This window comes from Diceros bicornis, chromosome 33, assembly GCF_020826845.1.
Source record: "Diceros bicornis minor isolate mBicDic1 chromosome 33, mDicBic1.mat.cur, whole genome shotgun sequence".
In the NCBI taxonomy this organism is placed as follows: Eukaryota; Metazoa; Chordata; class Mammalia; order Perissodactyla; family Rhinocerotidae; genus Diceros; species Diceros bicornis.
The window spans coordinates 20,411,401-20,426,884 of record NC_080772.1 but is presented as its reverse complement, the minus strand read 5'-3'; the positions used below and the strand labels follow the sequence as shown (position 1 = coordinate 20,426,884).

General features: G+C 37.6%; 1 protein-coding gene across 1 annotated transcript in view; it reads right to left on the bottom strand.

Moving 5' to 3' along the window:
* PREX2 (phosphatidylinositol-3,4,5-trisphosphate dependent Rac exchange factor 2) overlaps window positions 1–15,484 on the bottom strand; it is a 277,450-nt gene that overhangs the window by 87,606 nt on the left and 174,360 nt on the right. Inside the window, exons 26-31 of the mRNA XM_058528828.1 lie at window positions 12,328–12,507; window positions 9,917–10,011; window positions 9,041–9,123; window positions 7,546–7,636; window positions 6,768–6,896; window positions 392–433 (exon numbers count right to left, since the gene is read on the bottom strand). Coding sequence (XP_058384811.1) covers window positions 392–433; window positions 6,768–6,896; window positions 7,546–7,636; window positions 9,041–9,123; window positions 9,917–10,011; window positions 12,328–12,507 — 620 coding nt within the window. The remainder of the gene's footprint in view (window positions 1–391; window positions 434–6,767; window positions 6,897–7,545; window positions 7,637–9,040; window positions 9,124–9,916; window positions 10,012–12,327; window positions 12,508–15,484) is intronic.

The window sequence follows — 15,484 nt, the reverse complement described above, 5'->3', positions numbered from 1 at the left end:
AAAGATAGGAATAAAGGTGAGTTAAGAAAAATATTTAGCAGACACAGTCTACCCTTTTCAAGTGAAGAGCATAATTTTGCAGCCAACAATATGGAGTAATTTGGCTACTGTTTTGGTGCCATCCAAAACCTGCTTCCTTCTCCTTTCTACTTACATTCTGTATAAATATATACTTATATATGTTTTTACCTGTAATTGAAGATGAGCATGTGTTTTTGTATTTTTATTAAAATTAAGTATTTTTTTAAATCTTTGCAAGGCTTTAGAGAAGATAAGGATCATATTTCCATCTATTTTGTTGAAGGCACTGCCTTGATATCATGAACCACATGAGCCTATGTGGTCATGGGCGACAATAATTTCAACAAGTAAAAATAATGAAAAACATTACCTGAATATTCAAGAAGAGCCAGGAGTATCCTACACTTTACCTCTGCAGAGAAAGAAAACATATCAGTTAGTTTTTCAGTCTTTTTCTGCCACTAACATCACATTTTAACTATGTAGTAAAAATTGGCGCGATCTTATTATATTAGATAATGAAAATCCCATTCACCTGTGATGGGGCTCAGAGCAGGCTGCCCCAAAATACACCAAAGTGGCATACTGATTATTTTGAATTAAAGTTACCTGAGAAAACAGCCAGTGCAGAAAGGACACTCTGACCCTCCTGTCTGTTCCCCTGAAAGCAGGAAATAAATCTCCCACGTGAAAGGTGTCCTCCCAGCACCAGGAGATAGAGAGACATCCTCATCGCCAGAGCTAGGGAATACAGGGCTGAGAAGCCAGGACAAACAAACCTTGCTACTTCTTTACTAATATACTACCTCAGCCCAAACTCTGCTTAGATTCTTTACTAATTCAGCACCCAAGCCTAACTTTCTTTGTCCTGACAATTCCTCACACATTTATTGTTTCTTTGTCTAAAAAACATAAAAGCTGCTTGCTTTGGTCATTTCTTCAGGTCCCAATATCTACTGAGGCCTCCATATGTATGAACAAAATTTGCTTCTTTTTCTCCTGTTATTCTGTCTTGTATCAATTTTATTATTAGATCAGCCAAAAGAACTCAAGAGGGGTAGGGGAGAAAATCTGCCTCTCTCCGACACCTGACATGCTATTCTCTCCTAGCTGCCTATATAAATTCTATCCATTGCTCAAGATCCTAAAATGTCTTTCCAGTTCTGAATTATAGGAGCCTATGAAACACCATTCAAATCCTACCACCTTTGTAGGTCATCCTTAGCCACTGTAGCTTGCATGGTGTTCTCTAAACTCTTACAGCTATTACAGTCTTGATCAATAAATTGTCTAACAGTATTTTTTCTTAGTTATTTAAACTTTTAAAGATTATATATACATATATAATTATATACATTAGATTATATATTATGCATTATATATAGAATTATAGGTTATATATAATTTTATAATTATATATATATATATAGCCTTCCTTTTCTATCTATAGGTCAAGATCTGTCCTAAAGGCAGAAAAATACTATTTCCAAATACTCTTCTTTCCCACCCCCCTCCAAATAGCACCAACCACAAATGTTTGATAAAGACGTATATTAACTTCATACTCATTGCTGTGGGTCCAATGAGCTATTATGTCCATTTACTTCCAATTAGTAAATAGTTTACCTACGATAGGTAAATATAAAAACTTACAGAGTTCCTTTATGTGCCAAGATTATGGGAAATAAAAAAGGTTAGATTGCATCCTATTCTAGACAGGTTTACAACAGAGTTAGAGCAACAAAATTAACCAATAAGAAATGCAGGAAATACTTGAGAGGGCATTAAATTTTGCAAGTAAGACAAGAACAAAAGAATTTCAGAGGCAGGAACGTGCACTGGACTGAGTCAGAAGGCCCATCTGTTACATGCTTCATGGTCTTGAGAAGATTGCTAAACTACTTTGAGTTTCAACTTGCTCATTCATAAGTGATGATAACATCTATCTTATCTATTTTATAGGCCTGTGTAGGAAAAATAAATGGGGAGATATATTAAAAGCCTTGGAAAATTATTTAAAGTGCTGTGTATCTGTGAAGCACTGTTCTTGTAATCTGGATCTAGTTAAAGTTGGTATAGAATTCTAAGTGGGTCTCGAAAACGTAAAAGAAATTTTTTAATTACATTGTCAAGGGAGTAGGTACACACTCTAAGAGTGGGAAATAGTGCTAGCAACGAATTATAGTAGAGAATGAATACCAAATATCCAACAATCTAGCAGAGAAAAGATTTTATTATATCATTAAGAGACTGAGATTGGGATACAATTGGAAAGCCCCATTGAAAAATGGCTTCCAACTTCAGATTGATGAGTTCAGACTCATCTAACAGAAAATCACTATAAGGCTCTGGGGTAGCGTACCGAAATTATGAACATGATATTTTAGGAAGATGAATCCAGTAATAGGTGTATATGAATCAGAAAAGATGGAGACAGGGGGATTAGCCAGAAAACTATTCCAATTACTGAGCTATCAAAACAAAGAGGGGAAATTGAAGAGACCTTTGATAGGGGAAAAAAAAAAAAAAAAGAAGCGGCTCTTTAGCATATTGAGACAAAGGCAGAGAAAAAAACTAAAAAGTAGGTTACTGAAAAAATGGGAGATTTTGAAAAGAGTATAATTTTTATAGGGAGCAAGAGTTGAAAACGCATTCACTAATAGATATTTGAATTTAAGGTGATGTTGGGTCCAATTCTGTCACCAATTCCCATGTATGTTTTTTTCCCCATTCCACCAAGCAAATCTCCAATACCAGCTGGGCGTCTTACAATTCAACTCAATTCTGACACTATGTACCTGGAGATAGCATCACATCCCACAGGTTAAGGGCTCAGTTCTACAAGACTGCCCCTACCCCACTTCAGATGCCAATCGCCAGTCCAGTGTCACCTGTGCTTCTGATCAACCGGCTACAGACTGGAGGTTCTAATGACCCCCTCTTTGGGTTTGAGTAATTTGCTAGAGAGGCTCACAGAACTCAGAGAAACATTTTAATGACTAGATTACCAGTTTATTATAAAAGGATATAACTCAGGAACAGCCAGATGGAAGAGACGCATAGGGCAACGTATGGAGAAGGGGTGCAAAAACTCCCATGGTCTCTGAATGCGCCGCTCTCCCAGCACCTCCATGTATTCACCAACCTGGAAGCTATCCAAATTCCTTCCTTTAGGGATTTCATGGAGGCTTCATTACATAGGCATGCTTGATTAAATCATTGGCCACTGATGACTGAGCTCAATCTCTAGCCCCTCTGCCCTCCTGGGAGGTCAGGGGTGAGACCAAAAGTTCCAACTCTCTAATTGCTTAGTTGGCTCCCCTGGCAACCAGCCCCCATCCTTAGGTGTTTTCCAAAAGTCACCTCATTCACATAACAAAAGACACCTATATAGTTCTCATCATAGGAAATTCCAAGGGTTTTAGGAGCTCTGTGCCAGAAAAGGGGACAGAGACCAAATATATATGTCCTGTTATAAACCACAACCTCACAGTGCACTAATCAAGTAAAAATATCTTTAGTCAGCTGATAATATGAGACCATAATTTAGCTGAGAGATGAAGCAGGAGACAGCCCTCATCTCAGTGACACTACACAATGAATCTGTCCCCCATTTAGTCTACTATTTTTTCTGCTGTCTTCTATCCTCAGTTTAGCAGGCTATGAATGAATGACATACAGTGACATAAGTCATGAATGGCACTATAACAGTCCTTCCTATATAAATATTATAGAATTATTATATTTTGATATCATATTTGGCATATATTTGATAGGATATTTTGAAATCAGAGATGAAGGAATGACGAGGTTCAGAACACACTACCCCAAAATATGACACTTTGACATACTGAATATTGTAAGCTGAAGGAATCTGAGAAACAGCAGAGGAGAAAGGACCTCCCTCTTCTCCCCTGAAGCAGATCATTAGACCCTCACATGAGAGGTGCCCTTTCTACACCCAGAGGAAAGGAGCATCCTTATCTCCAAAGACTGAGGGATGTTGAGAGGAACCGGCCTTGCCAAGTTTCCCCCAGTTTACTACTCTTAGCTCACACCCTTTTGTCCTATCACATTTTTCCATGACTTTCCACTTTTTATCAAACCTAGTATAAAAACACTCAGAGGACCAACTCACTGAGTTTAGAGGAGACTGAGTCCTTGATATTGCCTTTGACCTTGAGCCACTGAATTAACCCCTCCCTTATGAAGGTTCCTATGTCATGTAAAACTCATATTAAATAAATTTATATGCTTTTCTCTTGTTAATTTGTCTTTTGTCAGTCTAATTTACAGGACCCCAGACAAAGAACCTAGAAGGGTAGATGGAAAAAGATATTTTTTTCCTCCCCTACAGGAACATCAGAATGGGATTATCCCAGCTACGTATATAATCCATGAAATCCTGGCAAGATGACATTAACTTAAATTTCCAGCCAAGACTTAACCTTCCATTAAATCATCCCCTATATGAAGACAATTTGGGAAACAGAATGAAATTTACTTTAAGTTGACTAGGATAAATCCATGCTGAACCGGTGAGGTTACTCTGAGTACCTGCACATGATAAGCAGCTGATTACAAGGATCTCAGCGCTGCTGCTCCCATCCCATATGATAGGACCAGACACACACACATTACCAGGAAACGGCAGCTTCCCTCTCCCATGATAGTCCACTAGTGATTAATTGTTTTTTAAAGACTGACTTAATACAGTGACAATCACAGCTCTTATCCAAAGAGTAACGGCATCTCACTGAAACTTACAACCAGGGATGCAACCTAAATTCTGCAACGAGCCCTCCCCACACCATTGACTGTAAGACTCTCAGCACATCCAACCACGCTCAACCAGCTGTTGGGCTCCCATGACCAAGAGTGGCATCAATATTCACAACATAAATCAATCAATTCATGTAGATAGTCGTCATTCCTACAGCTGCATATTGTGATATGAGGTACTGAAGGTATAAAAGCAGGACTTGAGATGAAAATGTAAGATTCTTAAAGTGAATACTTTTAACAAAATTAAGCTCTTTATCCTGTATTAGAATAAGTATATATCTTAAAGATAAAGCTCTTCAAAAAAACAAACAAAAAAAGGTTTACGGATTTCTCTGTTCCTAATCAATATTGCATTTACTCTAAAAAATATAATGTTAAAAAAAAAAAAACAACTCACAGATGATGAAAACAATTGCATTTAGATTCATGGATTACAACTTTTAGGAGTGTTATGATACTGGCATCTATTCAGCAAAAACATACCTTTTACTCAGTCAAGTATACGCTTAAACTCCTTAAACCTAACAGCCTTTAAAAAATATATTTATCATTTTTGCTATTCATTATTTGGGGGGTTTTAAATTCAGACTTTTCATTAAATGTGATGTTATAATGTGTCACAATTAACCATTATATTTAGTTATAAAATAAAAATACAGCCAAGAAATGCAGCTGTCAAGAACAAAAGATTTCATCACACAATAGAACTGCTGTGATTTAGCTGGAGTTTTCCATATTTGTACAAACTTCTCTACTGATCTCTAAACAATATCTAACCTGTTATATCTGATTACATTTCTAGGCAGAAGACTTAGGATTCACAGAAGGTTTACACCATCTTTGCCATTTAGTAAATGAAGAAACTGAGGCCCAAAGGAGTTACCTGACAGGCTCAGACTCTATCAGGTTTAAGAGCTGTCTTTTGTAAGCAAAGTATACAACTCTCTCTAATTTACCCTAAAAAAATGGTAGTGACGGGGGTTATGCTCTAACTCTGCTGAATACTATTTATCATAACCAACTGACATACAAATGAATGAGGAATAAAAATTTAAACACAGGCATAATATTTATTGTACAGGTTTCTCAAACTTAGCACTACTGACATTTTGGGCCAAATAATTCCTTGTTGTGAGGGACTGCCCTGTACATCGTAGAATGTTCAGCATTATCTCTGATCTCTACCCACTAGATGCCAGTAGCATATCCACAATTGTGACACCCAAAAAATGTCTCAGACACTGCCAACCAATGGCCTAATACTGGGGAAGAAATAACTGAATTAGACATTTTAAAAAGTTAAACAAATTTCTCATTTCATCTTTTTCACAAAAAAAAATTTGGAAACTCTCAGAATTTTCTACCTAATAACTCTCACCCTAAATAACATGCAATCAGACTCGCTGGAGTTGTCTAGAAGTTTTATATCTCTAATTACAGGTTGTACCAACTATAGGATGTTGAGTAAACAATGCCATGGTAGTAAATAACAATGAACTTCGGCAAACACTTCTGAAAAAGAAACTTAAAAACTAATGATGCAACCTATGTAATTATTTTGATTCCGACAGATTCAGAATTGATTTTTTTAGACTTTCCATAAAATTTAGCTTCATGCCTTTTGTGAATCCTTTATAAATTTTTCTGATATTGTTTCATATTATAAAATATGAAACTCTCTCCACGTTCCATTTGCCTTCATAAGTATGAGCCTTTATTTTATTCACTGAGAATATTCTCCATGATACTGTCTACATCACTTAGATCCTTGGAACACAAGCTTCTGCAGTCTTATTCCTTCTTTCCCTTGTCCTCCCCCTCATCCTTTTCAGTCCTTCTATTTTCCTCTTAACACGAAACACTGCAAAATGTAATCAGGGCATTACTAAACTTTTGGTTTTAATGGATTTTTAAACCATTATTGCTAACGTCTTGCGATGTTCTTTGATCTTCACCCTGACCTTCAACAAATTTTCTGATGTTCTGAGCAAGACTCCGGACGCTGCTGGGAAGATTCCAAGGATCCTGCTTGATGTGAAGTCTTAACCTTTTTGGACAACTCAACTTTGGTTCCATTTCCTGCTGAAATTCTAAAGAAACACAGAAAATCTCTCTTAAGTCTCAACCATTTACCAAACAGTAAACAAGCCCGTAAGCTTCAGAATCCTCTTTTTTTCATTCCTATTGTCCTAGACTATTATCATGGTGGTAATTTCTTTAGCTCTATCACAGGAGGAAAATTTGTTAACTCTAAAAAAAGCCAAACCTTATTATTTTCTTACAAATGTTTAAACAAAGGAGCAAATTTAGGTAAAAACTATTTTCAATATCCTAAACTATGTCAGAAAGTGGCAGCTCTAGATCTTGTTCTGTTTGGCTGTTCTGTTTGCCAACCCCATTCCCGAAACCCCTTCTCCCAACACTGGGATACAAACAAGCAGGCATTATGCTTACTTTCAGCAAAAGCAACTCAACACTTACATCTCTTCAGTTAACTCATTTCCATTCGGTCTGGCCCCTATAGGCATTAAACATTTTAAACTTTCAGAGAAATCTAATAGATCCTATACCGATTTTTTATATATATTCAAAAATTATCAAAATAGAAGTAGTATTAAGTGAATTACGAAACATGAGCAACCAGAACTTTTCTTTTTATACTATGCTTTTGCTTCATGACTATATTGTCTCCCACTTTTGTTTTCCAATTGCTTCTAACAGTTATTTTTTAAACCTTACCTTGTAATCCTCGACCTGGTGTGAGGTACTTGGTTTGCTCAAAGGCCCTCACAACAGCTTGCCCTTTTAGGAGATTGGTAATCGAATCCACCTATCATAACAGTAGAGATTTCTGAGAATTACATACTTCGCATAATACCTAATATATATTTCCAAGAGTAAATCTTGTAAAATATTTTTTCTTAAAGCAAAAATTGCTTTTGAAATCCCATTATGCTTTCGACAGATATCTTTAAATAGAATATTGGAATAAACTCACCTGATAACATTTGCAATGCCATTTCTTACTGTCCCACCATATATTGATTCAAAATAAAAATTCAACTTACAAAAGAAATGAGTTCTAGAGTTATTAAAAAAAAAAAAAACCTAAAAGTTATCACAATCCCTTTCAAAGTGATAAAAGCCTCTACACTATGAATTTTGATTACCAATATAAATTTTTTTTTTTTTAGGAAGATTAGCCCTGAGCTAACATCTATTGCCAATCTATCTTCTTTTTTTCCCTTTTTCTCCCCAAGGCCCCAGTAGATAGTTGTACCTCATAGCTGCACATCCTTCTAGTTGCTGTATGTGGGATGCCACCTCAGCATGGCGGGACAAGCGGTGTGACGGTGTGCGCCTGAGATCTGAACCCGGGCTGCCAGTAGTGGAGCGCGCGCACTTAACGGCTAAGCCACAGGGCTGCCCCCCGATATAAATTTTTTAAAAAGGCAAAACACCAACACGAGGACCAAGAGAATCTCGTGCTTCTTGAAATTAGGAATAAAGTTGAGCAAGAAATGTCATAAAGGATACTGAAAACCCACAAAGAAACAAATAATAAAAAGAATAACTCTTGTGTCTATAACTCTTTATAATTTTCCAAGGACTGTAAAATACCTATGAAGAAATTAATAAATTGGAGTCCAGAGGCCAAAAGGGGGAGCTCTCACACCCTACATTGATAGCAGAGCCCAACAGGAAGAAGAAAGACTTCCTCTTGTTGACTGGCAAGAAGTTCAGCCAATGAGAGACTGTCACAACTCAGCCAATGAAAAGCCTCCATACCTGTAACTCTTTGTTTACAATAGCCCTGCCAACTTCCTCTTCCCCTCTATAAAAGAGTTCCTCTTCTCTTGAGTGGTGGGGGGGGCAGCGGGAACATGATGACCCAGATGAAGACTGACAGGGTCAGACATCTTGGCGTGTGGCTCGCCATGGTTACAGACCCCGAATTGCAATTCTTTGCTGATGGCGAATAAACCCATTTTTGCTGGGGAAACAACTAGCTATTTGTTTAAGATCAACACTTGATATTCACAACAATCCTTTTAGTTACTTGGCTAAAGGAATCTTTATTTCCACTTTAAATTGTGGAAATTGAGGTAAAGAAGGTGGAGAGACAGATTGAGGCCTTTCCACTCTAACTCCAAGCTCTTTTTACCACATCTGAAAAAGGGGTTCCTGACAGTTTAGTCTGTAGAAAAAATACCCACAACTATTCCAATCATACCTGGCTGAAAAGATGCTCAAGGCAACTATGTATCTTGTCCTGTTTATCGTGAGAAATGCGAACACTTAGGGGAAGTTCATCACCTAGATATATAAAAAATAGTCATTCATGTTATGTTTAACAGTCCAAAATATTTTAATGTCAATACAATAAAATATAATTAAACACTAGCTCTTATTCCATACATTAGTTCTCATGTTCAGAAAAAGAATTCTAAAAAATTTAATAGCTATTAGGATATCAGATTATTACCCCTTCAAAACTAAGAGAAAGCAGGCTGCCTCACAGAACACCAAGGTATCCCACGTTAATGATTCTTTCAAATGGCGTATTTTTCTAATGGTTGAAATAAACTGCATATTTAAAAATTAAGATTTTTCCTAGTTGGATAAAAAAGTCTTTGTTCTTAACACACACGAAATAAAATATTTACAAGATATTTATACCAATCAGTGTTTTTCCCGTTATCCCTTTCCCCAGCACCCACATATAAGCCTGGCTCAGGTACACCTGGTGTCTTAAAAGTCCTGTTTCAAAGCCCTTCCCACCTCCTTGCCCCAATCAGCAATGCCTAATGTCTCAGGAAAACTTCTTTCCTGTATACCTACTATCCTTCATAGCACCAGAGAAAGATCATAAAATGTATATTAACATAAAAATTAGTTTGTTTCTTTCACCTCATTTTTTAATTCACTCTGTTTATAATGGGATTGGGAAATTGATTTTATCAAGCATATAAAACTGAAATGCAATATGTGTGGCCGCCAAAAATGACTGATAAAAGGCAAAATGAATGAAGATTAAACAAATCAATCCCTTAAACGTTTCTCCGATAGGACTAGCATCAAAAAGTACACACGCCCTCCACAAACGCACCTGAGTCCATCTCATCACTGTGAAAGTAAGAGCTGCACTGGCTGCTGCAGATGCTGGTGAAGGAGGCGATGGAATTCCGATTGCTGTTGCAGTCGCTGCAAAGAATGAGTTATACGTTACTTTACAAGTGCATTTGCCCAAGTTCCCCTGCGATTTCTCATTAGGTGAAATTTATTTTGCCACAGTTACATTTATTAACATGTTTTATAGAAAATTTGAGAAACATAAATTTGTTCAACTCATATTTTATCTTACTTATTTTTAAAAAATATTTTAAATTCAATCATATTTCAGGTTTTCTTATGTCATATAATCTAATCCTGAATGAATTTTTAAAAATGCATGGTTATAAAACTAGGAATCAAACCAAACTTAAAATTCTTTTTACTGTATTTGATGGTATATGCCTGTAGTTAATTTCCTAATAGAGACAAAGTCCTGTTTCAGGATCTCTGCCTTTCAACCCTTTCTGGTAGCTTCAATTATAATTTATCAACTGCACTCTGGGCTCCCTCAGGGGGGATCGCCATCTTTTCTCCACCTCAGAGCTCAGCACAGGATGGCACCCCTGGTAAGTGCTCGATAATAGTGAACATCGAAGGAAAGAATGTTTAAAATGCCTGTGTGTGAATATGGATGCATTACAGATTTCAGAAATAGTGCAGGAGACAAAATATTTTTTTCCTCTCAGAATAAGTAAAAAGAACTCGTGTAACTTTAGATTTACATTTAAAATTTCTATTTTAGCCTAGGAGGAGACTGTGAGGGTAATTTTCATGACCTGATAATTAGAATTTAAGGTAAGAAAGTATTTTTAGATATGTAATTTCCCATTGGAGAGAAACCACAGGTTACTGTTAAAGAGCATACTGGTGTCCTTAGAAGCTAAAAGTAAATGAAATGGTAAAAGTGGTTAATCTGTATTATATATTATTAAATCTCTAGGAATTATGAACTCTTATGTGTTCATTAAAATCCTTTTCACATAGAAATTGGGATAGTAGAGTGGGTAAGAAAGAAACTGTGAACCAGACCACCTGGTCATAGGTCAATTCGGTAACTCCTGCGGGCCTCTGCTTCCTTATATGTAAAATGGAGATAATATCAGATAATAACCCTGCCACATAGGGTTGTAGTGGGAATTACGTGGAATCATTCTTACCAGTTCCCCCATGTGTCTGGTAAAAATACGTTTTTAGTGTTAGCTATCAATTTGCACTAAACACGTCTGATGAAAATAACTCTGACTTAACAATAATTACTTAATAGCTTTTCACTGTAAAACACTGTATAATAAATAAGAGTGAGTAAGAGAGTTTTGCCTTCAATTAATGAAAAGGAAACGGGAGATGTTGAAGCTTTACATGCAGTATATGTGGCAGGTTGTGACAGTCTTCAGTGAGGTTACAAGGATTCAAGGGAGAAAAAGCACTTTCAATTAAGGAAGTTTATTGGAGGAGCCAACATTTCAGAGTCTGGTAAGAAAAGGACAACAGAGTTGGGAGGGAAGAGGCTATCAGTTGAATTGTGTCCCCTCCCAAATTCAAACGTTGAAGTCCAATACACATACCCCAGAATGTGACCTTATTTGGAGTGGGGGTTTTTACAGAGGTAAACAAGTTACAATGAGGTCATTAAAGTGGGCCCTAATCCAATACGACTGTTGTCCTTATAAGAATGGGATATTTGGACACAAGAGACATGCTTGGAAGGAAAAGGATGTGAAGAGACAGAGGGAGAAAATAGCTACCTACAAGCCAAGGAGAGAGGCCTGGAACAGCTCCTTTCCTCACAGCCCTCACTGCTGACACCTTGATTTTGGACGTCTAGCCCCAGAACTGTAGGATAATAAGTTAATAAATTTCTGTTGTTTAAGCCACCCAGTTCTTGGTACTCTGTTAAAGCAGTCCTACCAAAACTAGACAGAAGGCATGCAAGAGAAGAAAAATACACAAAGCTCGTCCGGGAGGTGAGTAAGTGAAATCAGTCCAATTATCTTGGAACATAGAATGGAAGAAGAAAGAGGGGGAACAAGACCCAAAACACTCCTATTCACCACCCATTAGTCCAATAATCAGAAACAGACAGTTGAAAAAAAATGTTAATATAGGCACAATTTGCTTATTTTCTATACATGTTATACCATCTATAACAGAACAAGCCTCCCAAATTAAGTCCACACAGCTGGAGAAAAAATGCTTTCTCCAAATTACTCAGATTATAAAATGGAAGAATTTGAAAGATCATGCTGTCTCACTATGCTTTGTCTGGAGCTGGTAATAGCCAAGAGTTCTTTTATGAGAGTAATAAACAAAAACAACAATTACATTTTTTTTTCAAGACCCTTGTAGAAAATACAGAATCACATTTGACTTTGTTGATGAAATGAGTTTAAGGAATTAATGAATTACCTGTAGGAGTCTCTGTTGCTGATGGTGTCATGACCCGAATCTTCCTGCTCATCTCCTGCCATATTAAAGCAGACTCGTTTGCTATTTCTCTCTCCCTTCTCATTGTCACTGTCTGTTGGTACCACGCACTCTGATGTCTTACGTTCTAATTTAGGAGAATACGTTATCGAAGACAGAAGGCTGCGATATTAAAAGAAAAAAAAGAATAAGTGCACATTTTCAAACTGGCTGCCACAGATAACTACCTTATTTGTTGAATGTGATAGGCTTACCAATATTTCTAGATGTTTCACGTGAAATAAATACCCTATGGCATAAAAGCCTGTCATTCAAAGTTCACTTTTTCCTCTCAAAATAAATAATAGAAATAGCACATAATTTAGACTAGAAAGCTGTGTTCTAATCCTGCTTCTGCCACTTATTAGCTTGGTTATCATAGCAAAACTACGATAGTTCTCTTTGACATCTGTGAAATGAGGATAATAAGAATAACTAGGCCAACTGCTGTGAGAACAATGTATTCCTGGTATGTAATGGGCACCACCCCTCGCCCCTACCATTATCACTACCACATGAAACCACAGGGGAAACTTTAAAGTGCTACTCAGATATTAAAACAAACACCAGGGTCCAGCCCAGTGGTGCAGTGGTTAAGTTTGTGTGCTTCACTTTGGCGGCCTGGGGTTCGCGAGTTTGGATCCCGGGCGCGGATCTACACACTGCTCATCAAGCCATGCAGTGGCAGTGCCCCATATACAATGTAGAGGAAGACTGGTTCACATGTTAGCTCAGGGACAATCTTCCTCAAGCAAAAAGAGGAAGATTGGCAACAGATGTTAGCTCAGGGTGAGTCTTCTTCACCAAAAAACAAACGAACAAACACGAAATGTGCTTAAACATCCTCACTGGCTTCCCCTCGGCTATCAAAAACCCACCTACCCATCTACCCCTGCCTTGGGTTCTCCCCAGCTTTCCCTGTTTGACAGGGAGAATATGGTGTTGTCAATCCTTTCTCACGGCTCATACAAACAGCAGTCCTGGCCGTCGTGATCACAAGACATTAAACAGAGTCACACACAGCGTGGGGGTCAGAGGCAGCAGGAGCTACTCAATATCACCCACAGTCCAGTCACGATGAAATGTCATGAATCTGCCCAAATGAAAAGCTCTTTCACTTGGCTCTTGGCTAAAATGCCACCTTCAGACTCTGAATTGGTATAAAACTTGATGAGGACTTTGATAGCACTGATTTGACCACCCTAGACTTGAATGTTTGGCTATAAAAGGTTTCTGTTAGAATTGTCTAACTCAAAATTATGCAGAAATGGAAATCAGTCTTTACTATCAAACAACATGCTATAAAACTTGCCAAATGAATTAAACCACATCTGAACCAAGGGGCCCATGCATGGCTTCTCCAGCCAACAATCCTCTTCCCATTTACCAAGTACCACTGACATTCTGTTCTAGTCACCAGCACACGTGCACATATCTTGACACTCATTTATCCATAGCAGTGTCATGTTTGTTTTATTTTAAGACTCTGAAAATGTCTTAAACCTCTTACATATATTCCATAATGTCAAACCCGATGCTGTGTGTTGAGTAAATATTTAAGTGATTTCACGAATTAATTAATTAAACATATTTATTGTACCATGCATTGTTCTTGGTGCTGTGCATATAGCAGTTTACAGAACAAACAAAAGCCCCTGGGCTCTTGGATCTTAAATTCTACTGGGAGGAAACAAACAATAAACAAGAAAACCATACAGCATATCACATGGTGACAAATGTTAAGGAGAAAAATAACGAAGCGAAGGAAGCCAGAGCTGCAACTTCAAATAGTGTAGTCAGGTAAGGTCTCGCTGTGAGCTGATATTTGAATAGTCTTGTGGCATTTGATTGTTTTAGACATACCAGTGAGAATCAGGGAGCTGTGTTACATTGCTCAAGGCCCTGTGAAGCTATGAATTATTTTAAACACAGTTTTGCTATTTGGAAAAATACTTTTACATCTTGTAAAACAGACTGCGTATTTATCCACTCCCTCCACCCAGAAGATTACAACATTAGATTAACTCCAATTTCCCAAGCTGCACACTGCACAGACTGATGAACTCTGCATACCAAAGAGGAAAGCCATGCAGAAGTTCTCATCCGCAAGGAGTCCTCTGTGTTTTATGTATCTTTTAAATTAGAAGTCATGGGGCTGAGCAGAAACATTTTTTTCAAAGTTATATAAATTGTATTCACATATTTGCTTTTCATTTTATACAGCTAGAATCACGCTTGCACTGACCCTGTGGGAACAACCGTTAGGCTAACAAACAAATGATAGAAAAAGTCTTTTTGACACCAGGTTTCTGTACAAAATTTCTAGATTCTTAAAAGTAATAATAAGGCATAAAGATTAATATTTGTGCACGCAGAAATATTTCCCTTTACTTTTGCTCATATACAATATTAAGCTACCTACTATAGGTCCTTTAATTCTGAATTAAAGTCCTGAGCAGTGTATCATTCCGCATCAATCACCTCCTAATGTCCTTGATGAAAAAAGATTTTTGTATGGTCTATGTTGCATCTACTTGTGTGTTTTTCTATTAAATTGAGATTTAAATATCATCATTATCATCAGCAGCATCTTCATCATAGCTAACATTTGTTGAGCTCCTATGCCAGTTACTATGCTAACTACTCAACAGGTATTAATTCATTCAATCCCTAAAACTGCCTTATAAAGTAGGTATTACTACTATTATTATCCTCATTTTAGAGATGGGGTGAGTGTGTCTCACTCACTTTGCAAACTAAGCAGAACACCCCCTCCCTGCCTATCATTTACACACTCTGGAGGGAGGAAGGTGGTCATTCTGGTTCCCATCACATCCCAGTTCTCCTAGGCACATGACTGGGTGGCCTCCCCTTCCCCTGTGAGGATGGGAATGATCAGGTGACTTGCTTTCGCCAATGCAATGTGAGTGGAGGTGACATGGGTCCCTTCTAGGCGGAAGTCTTTGTGCAAGTGTGCAGTCAGCCTCATTCCCTCCCGCTATGGTGACAATCAGACACATTCCAGCTGATGGGGCTATGTCAGCCTGGGCTCTGAGTGAGGTCAATGTGCAGCAGAGACCCTGTGACCCAGATGGGCATG